Genomic DNA, 19,436 nt, shown 5'->3' on the forward strand with positions numbered 1-19,436 from the left:
ACAAGAAACCAAGCAAGAGAAGTGCTCAGTACCCAAAGCCTATGGAGAAGTTGCCTAAACTTAACCAAAGTCACAGGACCTGGAAGGGCAAGGAAGACATTTGTAACACAATTGCCTTTAAAGCAAAAGGTGTGACATCCTCTTCACAATTCTGCAGAGACAGAATTTGAGTCCAAAGCACGATGGTCATTAAAACTCAGTCCCACTATCATGTTTACTAGTCCATTCAGATATCCTCAAGTGCATTCTCATTTCCAGAAAACTAAAAACCCACAGGGATCACTGACCAAAACATGCAGGAGGGCTCTCACTCAGAAAGCTCTGTCTCCACTAGCTGGGGGCATGCAAATATCCTCAGTTCCAGCTGAAGCACTACACACTAAACAGTGAGAAATGTATGCGCTGAAATTGTGTATCAGAGGATTTGAGCACCTCCAGGAAACAGCTGTGGAATTCAAACTTCTGATTTGCTATACCATGTCACGTTTTATAGCAGAATATTTCAAAAGTAAAGGAGCTACATGGAGAAGTGTACTCAAAGTGCTGTTAATTCAGGTGGGCTTGTTGCTCAGGGAAAATGTAAGGATCATGACTTTATTTAGATCCTTAATCACAAGTCTTATGAGAAAAGATAGCAATGTTATCAAACGCAGGGATTCACAAAAATAATTACTTAGGCCCCTAAATCATCACAAGTAACTGTAAATATACTTATATAATTTTTTTTTCTTCTAGGTCTTGCATGTTTATGTTACCATTTTCTCATATTTCCACAAAGCCAAAATGGTTAAAAAGTTCCTTTTTTTTTTTTACTGGGAACACTAATTCGGACGGATTCACAGTTCATATTATCTGGTATATAAGTTGTCTGAAAATAATAAGACCTTAAGAAAAACACCAAAAAATACATTCTTAAAAAAATGTCAGAACTGAGTTTGATAGATATGAATTTTCCACCCTGGACCAGTTTCTCTTATAATGAGGTCTGAGTTCATCACTGACAGTGGATGATGTACTGCTGGATGTCTGGCTGTCTGTGCAACAGCAAGTTAGTACAATTCTTTGTCAGAGGATTTCCATATCACACAGCATCAGTGTAGCACTGTCATATATAACACTGAGTAAGTGACATAACTGCTCTTTCATCACTCCTGTTTGGTTCCCCCTAAGTCAAGCATGAAACTATTCACAGAGCACATTTTAAGCTGCTTTGCAATATCCACTGTGTGATAAACCAAGGACTCCAGTCTCTGGTGCTGTCAAGCTACCACTTGACAGGGAAACCCCTTTCTGCTTCCCTATTTAACACAGAACTATGTGTCACAGCCAAAAATCCTACCCTGATGTCAAAAGGTTAACAAATGACCTGATTTCATAACAAAACCAGAAGCATTTGACATTCTCACACACATGCAATCTATCTTGGAGATTAACTCTGAATTAGACTGGACCTTACCTGGTTTCTCTTTCTTGCCAGCCTCAGTGTTACTCACGGCTGCCAGAAGGAAAACGAGTGCCAGGAGGGCAGCTGTGAACATTCGACGTTGCTGCTGTTGCAGTTGCATTCTGCAGATCAATGACAGAGAGGAAAAAAAATGGTTAGTAAGATTGTAAAAAGTGGGACTCCAACTAAAGCATTTTTGGGAAGCTCTGCTTCAGGACCACAAGACACAAGCAGGTCAAACATAATTAGCTATTGCCAGAATGGGCAATTATCTCCACTCCAGAGAGAATACAGAGATTTTTAACTATTTACCAGCCTGTGTACCAAATCCCTGATCTACAGCAAGGACGTTATTGGAGGAGTTTTGCCATGGGAAGTTCTGTAACAATTGCTTGCCTTCTAGAAACCTGTTAGAGAATCAAGCATCCTGACAGGTCTGGAACTCCTCTCCTCTTTTCTGACCTCTGTCTGTGTAAATATAAGCAAAACATACACTTCATTTTTCACTTTACCAATTCATATGAGGTAGGGAATACTTTACTGTCCATCTTGCAAGGGTTGAAGTTCTTATTAAGCTTAATTGACATCTGAAAACAGCTTCAGAAAAATTTATATAGGTGATATGTGATGCATTTTCTTAATTGTCATTGGCATGTTGCTACATACTTCTTCCTTCCCCTCCAATTAGTGTCTCTTCATAATATAAATTAAGCTAATTGTTTGATGTGCAAAGTAGGCACAGAGATAGGACTTGCACACACTGCTAGAGGCTATCCACAGCATGTTCATAAACCTGAAATCTGGATTTGAAAAGCAAATATTCAAATACAAAATGGTATTAAATTCATTTGCTTGGGATTGAAGCATCATTCACTAACCAGTCACCAAAAGTCATTCTGAGCTTTCCCTTTCCCATTTCTATAATTTTGGCACTGTTTATCAGAACACAAGGCCTTCAATACATAATTTAAAAACAAGCTACCTCCCCCTTTCCTAGAGACATCTCTCTAGTATGCAGCCAGGTACCAACATAGTGGACTAGAGATTGCTTGGATGAAAGGAAGGTTTCTCCAATCTTTTTTTTGTTCTGTTTTTCTTCAAACCAGAACCCATGACATTCATGTTACATCAGCCTTCAGAGGAGGAGTAACAGTGCCACAGTTTTAAAGACAGTCGTTAAAACTCAGCTAGACTGATATTTACAGAGAGTTTAATGGCAGCCTGCTCTCATTTTGCTGAGCACAGCAACCGTGGAGGAAAAATATTTCTGAACATGAACAAAGAACAAAATGTATTTGAAATTTAATTTGGCACTCCCCAGTATTCTCTGCTGGCAATCTCTTGCTCAAATGCAACATAATTATAACTGACATGGAAAACAGGAGAGGAATCCCAAACATGGAGACTTTTAAGTATCTGGCTTTAATATCATTCTAGAAGTCAGATGAGACAACTTAATAGCTGTGTTGAAATAAAATTAATTTGAAGACTGCAAGAGGCCTGGCATTCAAATGTCTGAAAGACCTGTCATTAGCACCAGTTACATTTACTTCAAAAGAAAGTATCATTTCCCTTGAAAAAGAAAAGACCACCATTGTTTCCAGCAAACTCAAGAAGAGCCCAGAGTAAAGCACGTGAGTTGTCAGAGAGCTTGGATTTGTTTTTCCTTTTCTTCTGCTACATGCTTCCACTCAGAGCTTTTCATGTTTCACAGAAAATTAAAATAAATAAAACAGATTAAAAAATACATTAAAAAAGGCAATTAAAAACTAAATATACAACCTGCCCTTTAGCTCCGCTTACTTCAAATTGCTTTTCCATAATCAAATGAGCACCTCTTTCATGAGGAAAATGCTGAGAGAATTGTGTTTATGCAGTCTGCAAAAGAGAAGGTTTGGGGTGACCTAATTGCAGCCTTCCAGTACCTGAAGGGAGCTCCTGAGAAAGATGAAGAGAAACTTTTTACAAGAGCATGTAGTAACAGAACAAAGAAAAATTAATTCAAATTGAGAGTAGGGTTAGATTAGATATTAGGAAAAAATTCTTTACTGCACCCATGGTGAGGCACTGGAACAGGTTACCCAAGGAAGTTGTGGAAGCCTCATCCCTGGAAGTGTTCAAGGCTAGGTTGGATGGAGTGCTGAGCAACTGGTCTAGCAAAAAGGTGTCCCTGCCCATGGCAGGGGGTTGGAATTAAATGATCCTCAAGGTCCCTTCCAATACAAACCATTCTATGATTCAAATACAGTTGCCATACTATTTAAAAATCCAACTCCACACTCAGTTCCTTGTCTCTTTCCTTTGGAGGAGCTTTCCCACCAGTAACACTGCACATCCCCTAACATCCCATTTTCACTATAATTTGTCTTCTCACTTCATCTCTTCCAATCAGCTTTCCAGAATCCTTTGTTGAAGGAGAGAGTTAATTTCATGGAAGCACATATAGCAGAAGATATAAACACTTTCTCGAGTCACTGACTGCTGGGTGTCAGAAGCTGAAGCAAAGGCAGCACTAGTGGTTTTACTCTGCAGGATGCCACCAAATACAAGAGATGGTCACAGTTTTGGGGCTGCCTCCCACATCCTTGCTGCCCACCCCAGGGACCTGGGATGTGGTCACACAGACCCCAGAGGCTCTCCAGTCACTGGGAGTCATGGATAACTTACTAGGGAAGCTGCCTCATATAAAGTTGACAGGGACTCAAATTTAAATCAGACTGACATTCTTTTCAGCAAAACAGATGGGGAAAATAGTTAGGTTTTGAAGACTGAAACATTCCAGAAGCCCTATAAACAAAACCCCGCAGAGCCTTAATATAGCATCTTTTCCTAAGACTCAAGACTCCCCTACAGCCAAAACACTTGCCAAATGTCTAATGCAAACACTGAACCTGTAGAGATATAGATATTTTGTCTCTCTGCAGAGACCCAGGCTGCTTCCTGCAGTGCCTTTCCTATACCTACAAGTGAAAAGCCATGCTGTACAAATGGAGACCTTGCCTCACACCACACCAACACCTCGAATATGATGTAACCAGAATAACCATAGAAAACCATTTAACTGTTTTGCACAGTTTGCATGGTAAACAGCAAAGGTGGGAGCTCTCACAAAATTACAAGCAGCCTATATGTAGTACTCACAAAATAGCAGGTATTTTTTTCAAAAGGCCAAAAAATGCCATCTATCAGCAAGTATGTGAGTCCAATCTTCAGCTCTTCCTGCAAATATTTTAGTTGGCAGTTAAAAGATAGATTAAGATAACTCACCAAACAATATATTCTACTGTAAATAACTATCTTTTTTGGTTTACTTTTTCAAAATTCAAAGGGTTGATTCTTCCTTTTTATTAGATTCTTTGATAACATTTTCTGTTCAATCATTGATTTAAAGAACTGCCAGAACTGGTAATAGCAATGAAATAAAAAGTGTTTCACTATATAGAAAATGGACTTGTCCTGGATATTTTGATTTTTGCAATGAGCCCTCTGGCTACACCAATAGTAACAAGTAAATCATGCGCCATGAGAGGAAAGCATCTCTAAAATCCTGTATGACAGCCCCTAAACAGAGCAAGGTGGTAGCATTTAAACAAATGGCAGGGGTATTTACAACCACAGAAAGACAAAGATAAAAGTGAAAGAAAGAAAGGAAAGAGATTTTTGAGGTGTGGGCTGCTGCAGACAACTTCAGAAGAGAGAAAAGGTAAAGAGAGAGAAAGAGAGCTTAGAACAGTTTAAATTGGAAGTTGGAACAACATGAGGAAAAGAGAGTGAGTAATCACATAAAGAGCACCATAACAGGAAAGAGAGAAGAGAGAAGTGGTTAATGACAGTTAAACACTAAACCAGAGAGTGTCAAAAAAGCATGAAGTGTATAGTGAAGGAAGAATTTAAGAGCAGTTGAGATACACCATAGCAAGTAGCTTCTTGCAGCAACAATAAAGCATAGGAATTACTTCAGGCTTACAGTTGATTTCCCAGTCAATTTCTGCTTGGGAGTAAAAAATGAAAGGAAAATTTAAAAATGGCAGGCAATCAGAGAATTAATGACTTCATCAACCATCCATCCATGGTTTCAATTACATGATGAGCCTCAGAAAGAGAACCAGGCAGAAATCACTCCATGGCTGCAGTTTCAGGGACCTTTTGAGCAGAGTTTGAGCCTCCTACTCTAAATCCCACACTACCCCAACCTGATTTTACAATCCCACTCAAGTGGACAGCCCAGGCGTATACTTCTTAAACCTTCGGATCTCTGCTAGTGCAAGCCAAGCTTGCCAGAGGGACTCTGCACTCACACAATTAATTCACACCCAGGTACTCCTCAATCTGAACCAGTCTTTCCTGAACACAAGCACTCAGAACAAAGCAGACAACTTTGGATGAAGCTCTACTGGTGAGCAAGAGTTTATTTTTCCTAGCCTGACTGAAGCTGGCATATGTAACACATCCCAGGATCACATATGCCTTTTGCTGTTAATAACTTTTATGCACAAGTCTTTCCTTTCATCTGTTTTTTCCAAAGCAACTGGCAAGGCCCCAGAATACAGAAGCACATATTTCATTATTAGTCCATATGAGTGCAATCTACCACTCTGAACAATCAGGTCTTCTCACATAATTCTAACAACCTGCCCCTACCCTCCAGCTCTTCCAGTATAACGTGCCAAACACCAGCTGTGTTGATGATACTGTTAAGCTGCTGAAATAGATATTTTTGGGGTTTACTTAACAAAATGAATTAAGCATTTATATTTTAGCTTGTAGAGTTATGTATTGAATTTTAACCTTTTACTTAAGAAACCTCTGCCTGGTACAAAGGGCATAAGAAAATGCAAATTTCTGAAGCTTCTTGCATAAAGAACAATACCAGAGGAAGCAAAGAACCCAGATAAAGAAGCTCCTCTGTCTCCAAGCCTATCAAGACTGACAGACGTACTCAGATAAGCACCAAAGGACCAAAAGTGCATGCGCAGAGAGGAAAAGTTCAAAAGTTCAATCATGAGGAAGACCACAATCTTCAGCCTCAAGACCACCGAGAGACCCCCGTACGACCACCACAGCAAACCACGCGTGCCAAGAAGGGCGTGGACCTATTTAGCATGAGAGGCGAGGACAGGCGGGGCCAGGGGTTGAATATGCATTGAAAAGTTGTGTAATGTATTGCATATGGAACACCTTTGGGAATAAAAGTGTGGGTCAGACTGAGGCTCGGGGCACAAGTTTTGGAGAGATATCTCACTTGTGTCGGGCGCTGACATACATACCCACTTCATAACTACCCCAGGTTATGGAGTCTATCTATTTATTCCGCATATCGCTTCACTGCATCTATAGCAACACTGAAGGTATTGCCATTGCTAATGATGGGCCATAGGCTTTGGAGTGAGTTTGCCAGGGCTCTGAACCAAGGTTTGTCGAGGTTCACCTTTTCTGAGCATTCCTTGGCCTGTCCACAGCTTTGTCACATTTGTTTAGCCGCAACAGCATTTCTTCTAATTGACCAACCAGCTGTGGCTGATTTGAGTTACTTTTCTTTGTCATTGCATGGAGCCACACAGGGTTTGTGACTCTATTATGATAATATCTTATAAAGAAATGCAGGGCTGGTACGTTAGCAGAGGCCTTGAGAAATGGAGACATAGGATACAGTGCAGAGGAATACAGACATGGAAGATAGAAGATGGGGCACCAGCTTATCAACAGAGACACAAACACTTGCTATAAACAACTGTCCCAAGGTCAGATAAAGTAATTCAGACATGGACCTGGACAAAACTGGATATAGGGATAAGAAAGAGAAAGCAGAAATAGTTTCCAATATACCTAAAAGGTATCCCCTCTAGAAAGTTTGGATATCACAAGACTGCAGACAAATGAAGAGAGAGAAAGGCATCAAAGCATGCTAGCAAACATTAAAAAATAAACAACCCCAGGTTGATCCTAGAGCAAGGAAAAAGAAACCAGCAACATGAACATCCTCCTGGACAAGGACCCCAGAGGATGACAGGTCACCATAACCATCTTTACCACCCACACAATGAAATCATCAACCTGAGGGCTAAGAAGAGCTGGGGAAGGGTCAGCATAACATCAGGAAAAGCAGTTGAATCTAAGTGTATGTATAAAAATTTTACCTGTGGTGGCGGCATTATTGTTAACATTATTATAACACCTGCATAGATACAATCTTTTTTTGCAATAATTAATCTGCACTAATAACAATCCTTGGATTAAACCATTAAGATTTAAATTTTAATAACAATAAATCATTGACTTAATATAACTATATAAAAAAGGTATGGTTCCTCTTTTTCAGTAAAGAATATTTTGAGCTATGACTCCCAACTTCACACACTATTATTTTCATCCCATGACCGCAAATAAAAATGCATCCCAGGTGCAGACTTAAGAAGTTCTTGTAACCCATTATTTTTCTTAAAAACACCACTCATTTTGAGTTCTCTTTAAACTTCCTGTCCACTTTAGAACTAACTTTTGCATTAATCCTTCTTTTTTTCCTGCTTGAATGAATAATTTCTCATCAACTTCCACAACAATATTTTAATAAATTACAGTTTGATTAGTGCCAGATTAGTCATATCTACAAAATCAGTTTTTAAATGAGCTAGTTTGGGACATCAGCCTCCTTTCAGTAAATACATGCTGTGTTTAATGAAATTTAATATTTAACTCCAGTTCTTAAATTATTCCCTTATTCAAAATGTGCTCTACTTTGCAGTCCATCCAGGGCAGATGCCTACAGCTACCTGGATCTGTTTCTTTCCCTCTTCTTAAATGTAAATATTTTATTTGCTAAACTCTAGTTGTACAATAACAGGAAACAAAATTTGATCCATGGTTTAATGGATCTGAAATGTCACATGCCATTTTTAACAGTAATCAGAGATGTAAACACAAGTTTTCTCTGTAAAAGAAAAATTAAGAGCAGTTGGCTCTTAGGACTTTGGGAGTTTTACCTCAGAAACTCTTGAAGAATCTTTTGCTTCTCCAGGTCTTTATCTCATTCACCACCCAATGCCTGCCCCTGGATCCTACCTGATCTCCCATATGGAGAACTGAGGCAAAAGCTTACATACTTCTGGAGCCAGACCTTTATGAGCCACGATCTCCCAGCTGTACCGTGTTCCCTCTTCCTTCACACGCATACACATTTCCTTTGTTGTTTTTATTTGCGCTAGTAGGGAAATAAAATTTAAAAGCTAGATTTGCTCTTCATTGCCCTTGCAAGATTTAAGTCAGCTTAGTTTATGGTGAGTCTCAGCAATCTTCCATGTCTGGACTTTCAAGACAGTACTTTATAGGATGATCACTGCCAATTTTTTAAATTTCTTCAAGCTCACAATAGCACTTCAGTGGGCTGATCCCCAGTTAGATACAGAATTCTGCTCTACAGCTTTTTCCCCCACTCTTTTTCTTGAGGAAACAAATTTCAATTTTATTTCTAGCTTGATAGAAATAAATTTTAATCAGTCCTTTATTAAAGAATTTGCATCAGTACAACACACATCACTAGTTTACTTAATTTCACAAAAGCCAACTTTTAAAACTTAAAACTTTAATCAGATCTATATTCATGCTCCTATGCAATATAAAGCAAATCAGCTTGCTAACACTCAATACAAATGGTTATTTTTAGGGATAAACTTTAAGATGAGATATAAGATCACACTGAATCAAATTCTAAAATAGCTCAACTTTTTAGAGTTCTATATTAGGCAGTAAAGAAATCACATCAACAAATTTTAGCACCTATTACTATCAGCACCTTTTACCTTCCAATTTAATTTGTGAAAGATAACCCTTCCTGTTATAAAAGATCTCCTGTTTTACCCATGTATAATCACACAGGGTCTTCTAACGAAAGTTATCCACATCCAACTTGGGGATGTTTTTCCATACTCCTCCAAGAGAAGATTCATATGACTCAAAACTATCTTATGTATCACAGAATGACAGAGTATGCTGAGTTGGAAAAGACTCATCAGGACCATCGAGTCCACCCACTGGTCCTGCACAGGACGCCCCAAGAATGACACTGTGTGCCCCAGAACATTGTCCAGACACTTGTTGAGCTCTGTCAGGCTTGGTGCTGACACTGCTTCCCTGGGGAGCCTGTTCAGTGCCCAACCACCCTCTGAGGGAAAAACTTCTTCCTGATTATCCAACCTAAACCTCTTCCAGCCAACCTCAGGCTGTTTTGTCGAGCCCCATCCCTGATCACGAGAGTGAAGAGAAGCAGTACCTGCCCCTCTGCTTCCCCTCATTGCGGTCTCCCCTCAGTTTCTTCTCCAGGATGAACAAAACAAGTATACCAATAGCTTTTATTTATTTATTTATTTATTTATTTCGTATATATAATTAATTTCCAGCTATATTTCCTTTGCTGTGGTTTCTCTATTTTTGGAACCTTTTCTGGACCTTCAAGTTCTGTTAACCAGTCATGACTACCACTGCAGAGTGTGTGGGGGCTAACCCAATAATTTTTATTTGCAAGTACTACACCTCTTTCCAGCTTCTCCAACTAATTTCCCAGGCCAGGTGTGGACCTGATATTTAACTCTGTTCTCACCCAAATGTGTTTCAGGTTCCAACTTCTCCTTAACTGCTTTCCATCCTGACTACTGTGGTTTATAATCTAATTTAGTTCTTTGTCTTGTCTACTCTGCCAGTGTAGTGTCATTCTTTTATCCAATGTAAAGTCTTTATTTACCTTAGTTTTCCTTTCCCAAGTATGAAAAGCAGACATAGACATCACATATATTTCTCTGTATACTTTCTCAAGAATAAAGCTCACCAAATTCTTCTCAGAGCTCAAAATCTTGAGTCTCCATCATTTTATCATGCCTTCATGGACCAAAGAAATGCTGTGTTCATTTAAAACTATTACTATAGCCCTAGTGGTCTAAGTCCAAGATGGAGCCAATATTTAAAGAAAGAAAGAACCTTTAATTATAATAACTGACTGTTCAGCCAAATGGTCTCTCTCTGGCTGAAAAACCAAGTCTTAATCTCATTTATAACAATGGTGATCTTTCAGAATGATTTTGTTAAAGAAAACCTACTAGGATAATGATGAAACATTGAATTATCTTCTTTGGACAAATTAATTAATGCAATTATATTTTCCACTTGGGTGGGTAGGGATGAGTGAGTTGGTCAGTGTATCAAAAACTCCCCCATATTAATTCAGAGACCTTCAGCCACTGCAATTCTGCCCAAAGCAAAAGCTGTGTGCTCATTTTTCATACTTCTGTGACTTTTCTGAGCATGCTTGGTTTCCTTTTGGCCCATAATAATGAAATTTTGGCAGCTCCACCTCTAACTCCAAACACTGGATGCCAGTACTCTGAACCTGTGTGCTAATAAGACAGTTCAAAGCCATGTAGGAAACTGAAAATAAGCTCCCTGCACTTCAACTCTGGAGCAGAGCCAGCATCCCAACAACAGCCTCCAGGTCCCCATTTCGAAACACAGAACCCAGTGCAGCTGACTGGTTGTCCTGTCTGGGAAAATGATAAGAGAATCAGGGAGTTTCAACTAGCAGCCACTTGTGGGTAGAGAGAGGGGCCACCACACATGGAAGCTGCTCCAGCAATGCTCTCCCTCCACACAGAAGGGGAAAAGCTGGCAAGCAGCAGCTGGCAGGGAAGAGGCAATTGCTTCAAGGTGAGCCAGTGCTGGAAAGAGTTGGGTAAGCAGCAATTTATTCTGCAGTACAGTGGCAAATTTGAAAAACATAAATTTGAGTGTAACTGTCTGTTTGTGACTACAGATCAGCCAGGGAGATGTGAGAAAGGTCTAAAAGGCTGAAATTATATTTGGCAAACTTTCTGTATTTTTAAACTAGCATTTATGCTCAGCTACAGCATAGACTACCATAAGAATGAGCAAGAATTAAACAGTTAGCTAAAAAAGGAAAAAAATCATAGCATGACGCCTCTGATAAGCCCAAGTCAAACACTTCATTTCAAAAATTGCAGTGTGCAGCTCGGCGACAACATTTTTCAACATGTAACCAATTCTATATTCTCTTTTCAACATGGACATTATTAAGGGCAATGAAAAATTATAAAAATTATAAAAATGAGCAATGAGGCCGGCAAACTATACCAATGCCATAAAAGAAGTAGAGAACCAAGATTACATGCCTGAAGAAAATTACTAACATGCAAACAAACAAAAAAAAAAAAGGCAAAAAAAAAAAAAAAGGCAAAAAACACATCCCATCTAGTTTTGTTCAAGTAACTAAACTAAAGTAATTAGTTCATTTGTGGATAGCAGTTCCCCTAGTCTTTGATATTTGCTTAGCTGATTGCATATTTGTCTCTCACATCAGGCTAAGGCCAATACACATACTGGGGATATTTTATATTTCTAGTTCCCCAGACACAAATGAATAGTTCAAGTTGATAACAGACAGTTGATAACATGAGTTCTGCCTTTAAATGCTGAGCATAATTTAGATTGGTGTAAGACTCAAGACTCAAGAAAATGGACAGTACAAACAAATACAGATGGAACATTTCTTTCATTTTTTCCAAAAATGTTCCATGGGAGAGCATCAGTTTCCACAGGATAGTAAGTCTTTGAAAGCATTCTTATGAATTAAAACAAATTTTGTGTGGTTTTATAAGCTCACTAATATACAACTGCATTCCCTTCCATTAAAAAAAAAAATAATTAAATAATAAATGTGTAATAAAAGAATTTTACACAAGCTACACAGAGGACCCTAGTGCTTCTTTTATCTGATCAAAGAATAATGAATCACTTATAAAAGGTGCCATTTTCAGGGGTCAAAATTTAGCATTCATGCAGTACAGTCATGAACAAGACATAATGGTAGCAAATAGTTTCTTCCTCAAAGGAAAAGTGCAGTAAGTGGAAACAGAGTGCTAAACAAACACAACAGGCAGCACCTTGATTAAAAGGCCAAAGAATTAAGAATCTGGAGTGGAAATGGGCAAAACTTTCAAGGGGATTAAAAATGTCATGCTTCTCTCTTCCCAGATCTCCAACATAAGATTTTTAAAAAGTGATTTTATTTTTCAGAAAGCCTAGGAAACACATCTAATATTTCTTAATAGTAATAATTGAGAAGGGAAAAATACCCAACTAACAACATAGCAGCAAAAAAAACCCTGATATTAAGAAACCAGTCATGTCTATAAAAGGATGAAAAAACATGCTGTGCTTTCAAAAAAAGCATTACATTTCTTTAATGCAAAAGCGGTGGCTGCTATTTTTTCTGTTGGTCCCCAGTGAGTGTACAGAGATCATTTTCTTAGCCCTGGACTTAAAAAATTTTCTTAGAAATGAGATTTTTGAAATGAACATTGCTGTTGAAATCAGTTTCCTCTCATTCCCTGAGGTCTTATTTTGTTCTCATCCACAACACACATATTTTCTTCCCCTCTTTTGCTCTTTGTGGGTCTGAGCAAGTCTGAATTGATAACTAATACAGTTCTGCAACTTCCTCTTCTATTGACCTTCCACTCCTACTGCTCCAGCTGTGAGGCTGGAGAAACAAAACAAAAACCCAAACCAACCCATATTTCAGTTCATTCTACTATGTTTCCAGATCTTAACTGAAAAAGACATTTTAAGCCACTTGTTATTTCAATTCTTTTCCCCTCCCTGCTCTTCCCTCAACAATCACGGCTGTCATCTTAGTATCGACAAAATCACAGTGGGTTTCTTAGACTTTCATTTCCCTAGGACTAAAGATTAGACACTCCTGGATCTGCTCACCAGGAAGACACAGGAGACTGACCTCCATTCCCTCCAAAGGATTTGTCTCAGTGACAGCAAGGCCAAATTCTGACTGAACTTTGCTCTGCATCCTCTGCATCACTGTTTCTCCCCTTGTGCTGTGGTCAGAAGTACCACAGTGACTGGCAAATTCTCTCTCTATTCCCTTTCAACTCTGTTCTCCCAAGGTGCAAAAGATATAATTACTTGATGATAGCAGAGGGAAAACAAGCTCTTAGTAGTTATTCTTTCTGCCTCTTTTCACACCTCAAACTACCAGTGGTTTTGCTCTACGTAATGATCTTCTGGTTGCCTGAGACTGTTAGAGCGCAAAGAATTTTTTCATGGTTTTTCAAAGTCTCTGATAAATGACCAGATCCCAACTACTCCACTACCATGACCATAAGACCAGAAGAGGAAAAATAAATACTATTAGAGAGAGCGTTCTGATATAAAGAATATTGCTGACACCTCCTTGGCTACCTAATGTGCTTTCTTCTACCAGAGATTAATTTGGATACCTCCTGAAAAATGTTAGAGTAAGGAGGGGCATATTCCCATTCACTTGCTGAGCAGAATGCAGAAAAGAGCCTCTCACTGTCCCTGTCTATCCAAGAGAAAGTTTTCTTTACTCATATAAATTCATTTATTGAAACAAAACAAGCTTATGAGACCACATTTTCCTGTCCATTGCAGTTGCAACAACGCCCTGTGGGTATCACAGTCAGGAAGGAAAAAAAAAAAAAAAAAGAGCATTCAAGGAGCAATTTTTGTAACTGAGTCCAGAGCCAAAGATTATTACTAATACTGTGAGGATGCAAGCCATGTGCAGATATACTTTGATGTCACCACAGTCCCAGTGGCCACACCACCATTGTGAAAGAATCGTGGTTTGAGAGCTGTTTAAGCTGTGACATGATTTGCATAATGAACAGCTGTACTGTACAAGCCAAACAGATGCCTCCACTGTATTTTTATTTTAATTTTCTCCCTCTGCCCCAATGAAGACATTTTCAGCTCAATGGCAGTAGGAAAATCACAGCATCTGTCACTATCCTCACTTCTGCATCTATGGAACAGGGATAATAGCACTTGCCTCCCTTAAAAGAACACTGAGAAACCCATGATAAAAATGATTATGTGAAGAGGGGATAATTTTATTAGCCAGCATCAGCTGCAGTTTGCTCTACTTTCCTGCATCTCATGCCTGCATGGTTCCAGGTTTTGAGCAGGGTAGCCAGACTCCCTCAAGCAGAGGAGAGCAGCAGGAACACTGTGAAAACTCCCAGTGGCTCAGCATGTTGCTAAAGGAAAGCTGCCAGACTCAGCAAAACCTCCTTATCTTTGATAAACTACCTTTCCTCAAAAGTAAACAAACTTTGGCAAATATTTGAGTTTTGACTTGCCTGAGATGACTGTCAGGTTGGAGAATTTTTACTAGTTTGTTTATTTGTTTTTTTTTTAAACTTCAAATCAGGCTCTGGGAAATAGGCCATACTCATAAAGAAAATAACCCTTTTTATTTCTTTTATTCAATATGACTCTGTCTCCTTTGCTGTTTGTCCATTCAGATGACATTCCAAAATATGCAGTACAGTCAGAAAACTAACCTGAAAGCACAGAGCCTCTCACCAATGCTCTATATTAATCTTTCCAAAGTACTCTATGTATACTTTTTTTTTTCAGAGAAATTCTCTCTGCTTCAAGTGACAAACATCAGGGCATTGGGACAGCTATGCAAAAATGAATTAGGAAAAAATTAAATAAACTGAAACAAAGGCTATGTGAAATGAAATCTGTGTCTCAGCCTTGTTGTGACACAGGGCTAGAATGTGTTTTTAAATCCTTCTCTTCCAAAAACAGTGAGCAGAGGGCAGCAGCTGTGTGGCATGTTATCTCATCTTTGCCAGTCAGCAAACAGCATCTCCAAGGCACAAATGCCCTCCAGTGTGACACCAGTCAGCAAATAAAGCCAAGCCCAGACCTCATGTTCTGCAATTGATTCATAGGAACACAGAATATTTTAGGTTGAAAATACCTTTAAGATCATCAAGTTCAACCATCAACCTAGACTGCCAAGACCACCACTAATCCATATCTCTCTCACTGTCACATCTTCATGTTACAGGGATGATGACTCAACCACTTCCCTGGGCAGCCTGTTCCTGTGCTTGACAGCCCCTTCAGCGAAGAAATATTTTTTAATACTCAATCTAAACCTTCCCTGGTACAATTTGAAGCCATTTCTACTCATCCTATCACCTGTTACTTGGGAAAAGAGAGTGACCCTGACCTTGCCACAACCTCCTGTCAGGTACTTCACAGCCCTTCCCACTTAGCTAGAACTTTAGGAACTGCCTCACTTGTTCCAGTGGAATTTTATCAACTAAGTTGGACCCTCCCTCGAATTAGTGAAAGAGCATTCACCATATAATTTAATAGTAGCAGAAATGAGTTGGGATGCACTGCCATTTCCTTTTCAGCTCTTGGAGACAGGCCAATGCTCACTGTGACCTTATCAGTGCTAGAAAGGAACAACCTTTTGACAGCTGCAGTGAAGCAGCTTTAGGATGTTCACTGATGGTGTCAGCAGCACAAGGTAGTGCCTCCATCCATAGGAGATTTCATGCATCCTAGAAACAAGCAAGTCAGTGGAAGAAAGGAAAGTACAATCAACTTCACTTGGCAGAAAAGAAACTGAGGTTTATAGATATAAATCTACTTGCTTCTAATTATCCACAGATGTGTCTGACAGAGAACTTTTTTCAGAGAAAACAGTCTTTCACCTTAATGAGGAAAACATCTTAGACAGAAAAGCTCACTTATAAATATGCCCAGGAAGACCGAGTTGTCCCTGTCCAGTCTCTTACCTTATTGGAGTAAGTTTCATTTTTCTATCCAAGGTAAAATATGTCAAATGATGCTGTAGCTATGTCATTTCAGCTGATAGAGGATGAAGTCGTACAGCATGTAACTTACCTGAGGTGACACTTCAGTGCAGCCTTTTTGGCTTTTGGACAGTTGAGCTTTTTTGTTCCATTCCATAAAAACCTTTCCATTTAAGTCAATACAAAGCTGCATACTTGCAGCAAAATTTTGGTAGCTACAGAGTAAGGCTGCAGTCTGTATTACAACTGAAAGGACACTGTGCCTCAGCTACATTCCAGCAATGCAACAGGTCAAAATACATTCAATTCTTTAAAAGTCTATTTTCATCTACCCAAGCAGGGTGGGAACATGTCTTCATGGCTGATTAGTCCTCTCTGTTATCATCCTTATCTGGTAGAAAGTTGTGGAAAAATTAAGAAACTCTATTCAAATGAAAAATTCTTGTCATCTGACATCTCTGCTCTAAAGTGAGGGACACCATTTCACTCTGTCCTTTCAGTTACCCTTCCAGGTCTCATCATCTCCAATCACAGAAAGTCCTCCCTTCCTCTTTGTTCCTTCACCCTTGTCTACACATTTTTAAAGAGAATGTCCTTATCTGTTCTTCTGCACCTTATGGCTGCTTTAGGTTGCAAAGTTCTCTCAAGACTACTAAAACAACCCTTTTTAAACAAATAAAATAAGATAAAAAGTGCTCCCTCCAAACTGGAAGGTAGTATTCACCAAACCACTGGAAGGTGAGAGAGAGCTCCTAAGGGAAGTTATGTTCTTCCAAAACCAGACACATATTCTATTCCATCTATGTCTCTGATACTAAAAATAATTTCTAGCATTGGGAGAACATAACACCACAAGGGAAAAAAAAAACTGGAGGAGTTATTTATGCTATTAAGTATTTAACAAATTATTTGATGGGAAGATCATACAACAATAATCAGAAAACTGAAATTTCATTGAGTAATGCTAATGCAAAATTTGCAATGCAAAGGTGGAACTCTTCTTAAAATGTGGGCAGGCAAATACACATTTCACACTGTTCCCATTGTCTTCATTTTGCATCTGCTGCAGATCTCAGTATTCAATGTGCAAGTAGGAGACAGAAAATCTGAGGGAGACAAGAGGAGACTTTGGCAGCTAACAGGGAGAACCAGACCCATTGTAACCCTGAAAGTCCAAACAGGAGAACTAGATACTCAAAAAAAGAAAGAAAAAAGTATTGAACAGTGACATTTAAGACCACTATCTTTGGTGGAGAGAGTTAATAGCAAGCTGAGAATAACAAAATGACCCAAGAACTACTTTTCAGTTTACTCAAGATTCATATAAATAAAAATGCAACAGGTCACATGTGAAAAGCTTTCTACAGAGTTGTCTTTCCAAACTACAATGGCTAAAGAGATATTTTAGTTCATTTTTGTTTCTTTGATTTTTTTTTTTTGAATGGTGTCCAGATTCTGCACAGACTTGTGTGATATAAGTCATACTAATGATATAGTGTATCATGACAGTATTACAGAATCAGCCAGGAGATGCCAGAAAGATAAGATGGCATTTAGGAAGGAAGAAGTTGGCATTTTTAACCTCCAAAGGGAGACTACAGCCTGGAGGATGTTGAAATATTGCTGAAAGGCAGGTTTCATTCAAATTGAGTTCTTATTAACATATAAAAATGTAGTTTTTTAAAGTTGCATCTATACTACATATCCAAATGCAGTAATAATTAAAAGTAAAAAAGGGAAAAAAACACAGGCTGAGAAAAGCTCAGATTTCTTGATGATCAACTGACTGATTTTTTTTTCCCCCAGACAGTATCATTTTCCACATCTTTCCAAACCAGACTGGTTTTCAGTAACCAATCTCTTGATGAAGCTCTTTGAGAACCACCCCTTTGGCACTTTGAACAATCAGTTAATCACACAAACTTCGTGCTAATTTACCAGCAGAAAGTAAAAGAAAGAGAAAAATCATTTATGGCTATGCTTAATTTAAAAACAAAATTTTAAAGCTTGGAATATCTCTCTTCTGTAATTGATAGCTGATGTTTTGATTACTGTTTCCTACTCCTCAAAATAGCCCTAGCTACTGCTCAAAGATTTTTCAGGCAGGCACCTCAATCACCCCTATAGAGAATGTGTTTTATACTACAGATATTTCTGATGGCCTCCAAGGCATTTTCCTGGAAGGTGAGATTATTATGCCCTAGGGAATATTGAAGTATATACCACATGTCTAGGTTGCATAGGAGATGTGGGAAACTACTACTATAAAGTGTCTCATAGAACAATATTTATGGCATTCAGATATGCCAGTTTTGGGCTGAAAAGTCTTTCCCCCTCACTAAATATCATATTCAAAAGACTGCCAGAAAAGGGCAAGGCAGTATGATATAGAGCAGCCTCTCCCTTGTATGAACATACACTTTTAAACTTAACCTGTAGTCGTGCATAGCTACATTGTGTAACTGCATTTCTCAGTGAATAAAATATTTGCCAAGTGCTATTCAACAGCATTTTCTTCAGAATGCATCTCCCAGCAGAGCTGCAAAACAGTCCTGTTTGTCATGAGTGAAAGAAATTGCTTGTAAGCACTTCAACAATCATAGAGGCAGGATTCTTAGGAAAAAGTTCCAAATTTTTCTGCTCTTTGCATGATGCATGCGGGGATACTTAAGAGATTCAAGTGGTAAAACTCCATAGCCAAATCCATGTTTTCAGACCATGTTTCTAAAGCTGAAACCCAGGTGGTCTCTTTAGAGCCTGCTGCTGAGTGGAGCTCTAGGGATCACAGTGTTTACACCATTTGGGATGTACAATTTTTTCCCTTCCTCATGCAAACTGACACTTCTCCTCCTCCCAGACTTCTGCACTGCTAATACGTGCAGAAATTCAGTACTGTATTTCCCCATATGAAGAACTTGGCAAGGAAAGACCCTGTGCTCTTGGCAGAAGTTTATCCTGGGATTATGCCAATAAACAATCATTTTCTAGTTGCCACAAGCATCCCATTATTTCGGTTTAGCCATTCAGTCCACTCCAGTTCAGCTCTGTTAGTGCTTCCTTAATAAACCCTTATTATCAGGGGCTTAGGCCTCAGTCATTTGAATTCATGCTCAGCCGGGACTTGGTATTCAGAAACCCAGTCCGAATGTCCTTAAAAAAAATACAATTAAAACCCTTACTTGGCCACAGAGCAGAGACAATGAAATTTCATTGGCTGCAAGCTATATTTGCACTCTTAAAGACTTGAGAAAAGCTGGATATTGAGACTTGTTTTATAAACACTTGGAGGCTTTAGTTCTCACTGAAGAGAAATGCCATGGCAGTCTTTT

At 38.9% G+C, this 19,436-nt stretch overlaps 1 protein-coding gene across 1 annotated transcript in view; it reads right to left on the reverse strand.

Annotated features, from left to right (window-relative positions):
* PTN (pleiotrophin) overlaps nt 1-19,436 on the reverse strand; it is a 77,846-nt gene that overhangs the window by 22,511 nt on the left and 35,899 nt on the right. The window contains exon 2 of the mRNA XM_053943317.1: nt 1,457-1,566. Coding sequence (XP_053799292.1) covers nt 1,457-1,565 — 109 coding nt within the window. The 5' untranslated portion in view covers nt 1,566. The remainder of the gene's footprint in view (nt 1-1,456; nt 1,567-19,436) is intronic.

This window comes from Vidua chalybeata, chromosome 5 (genome assembly GCF_026979565.1).
Source record: "Vidua chalybeata isolate OUT-0048 chromosome 5, bVidCha1 merged haplotype, whole genome shotgun sequence".
Lineage (NCBI taxonomy): Eukaryota > Metazoa > Chordata > Aves > Passeriformes > Viduidae > Vidua > Vidua chalybeata.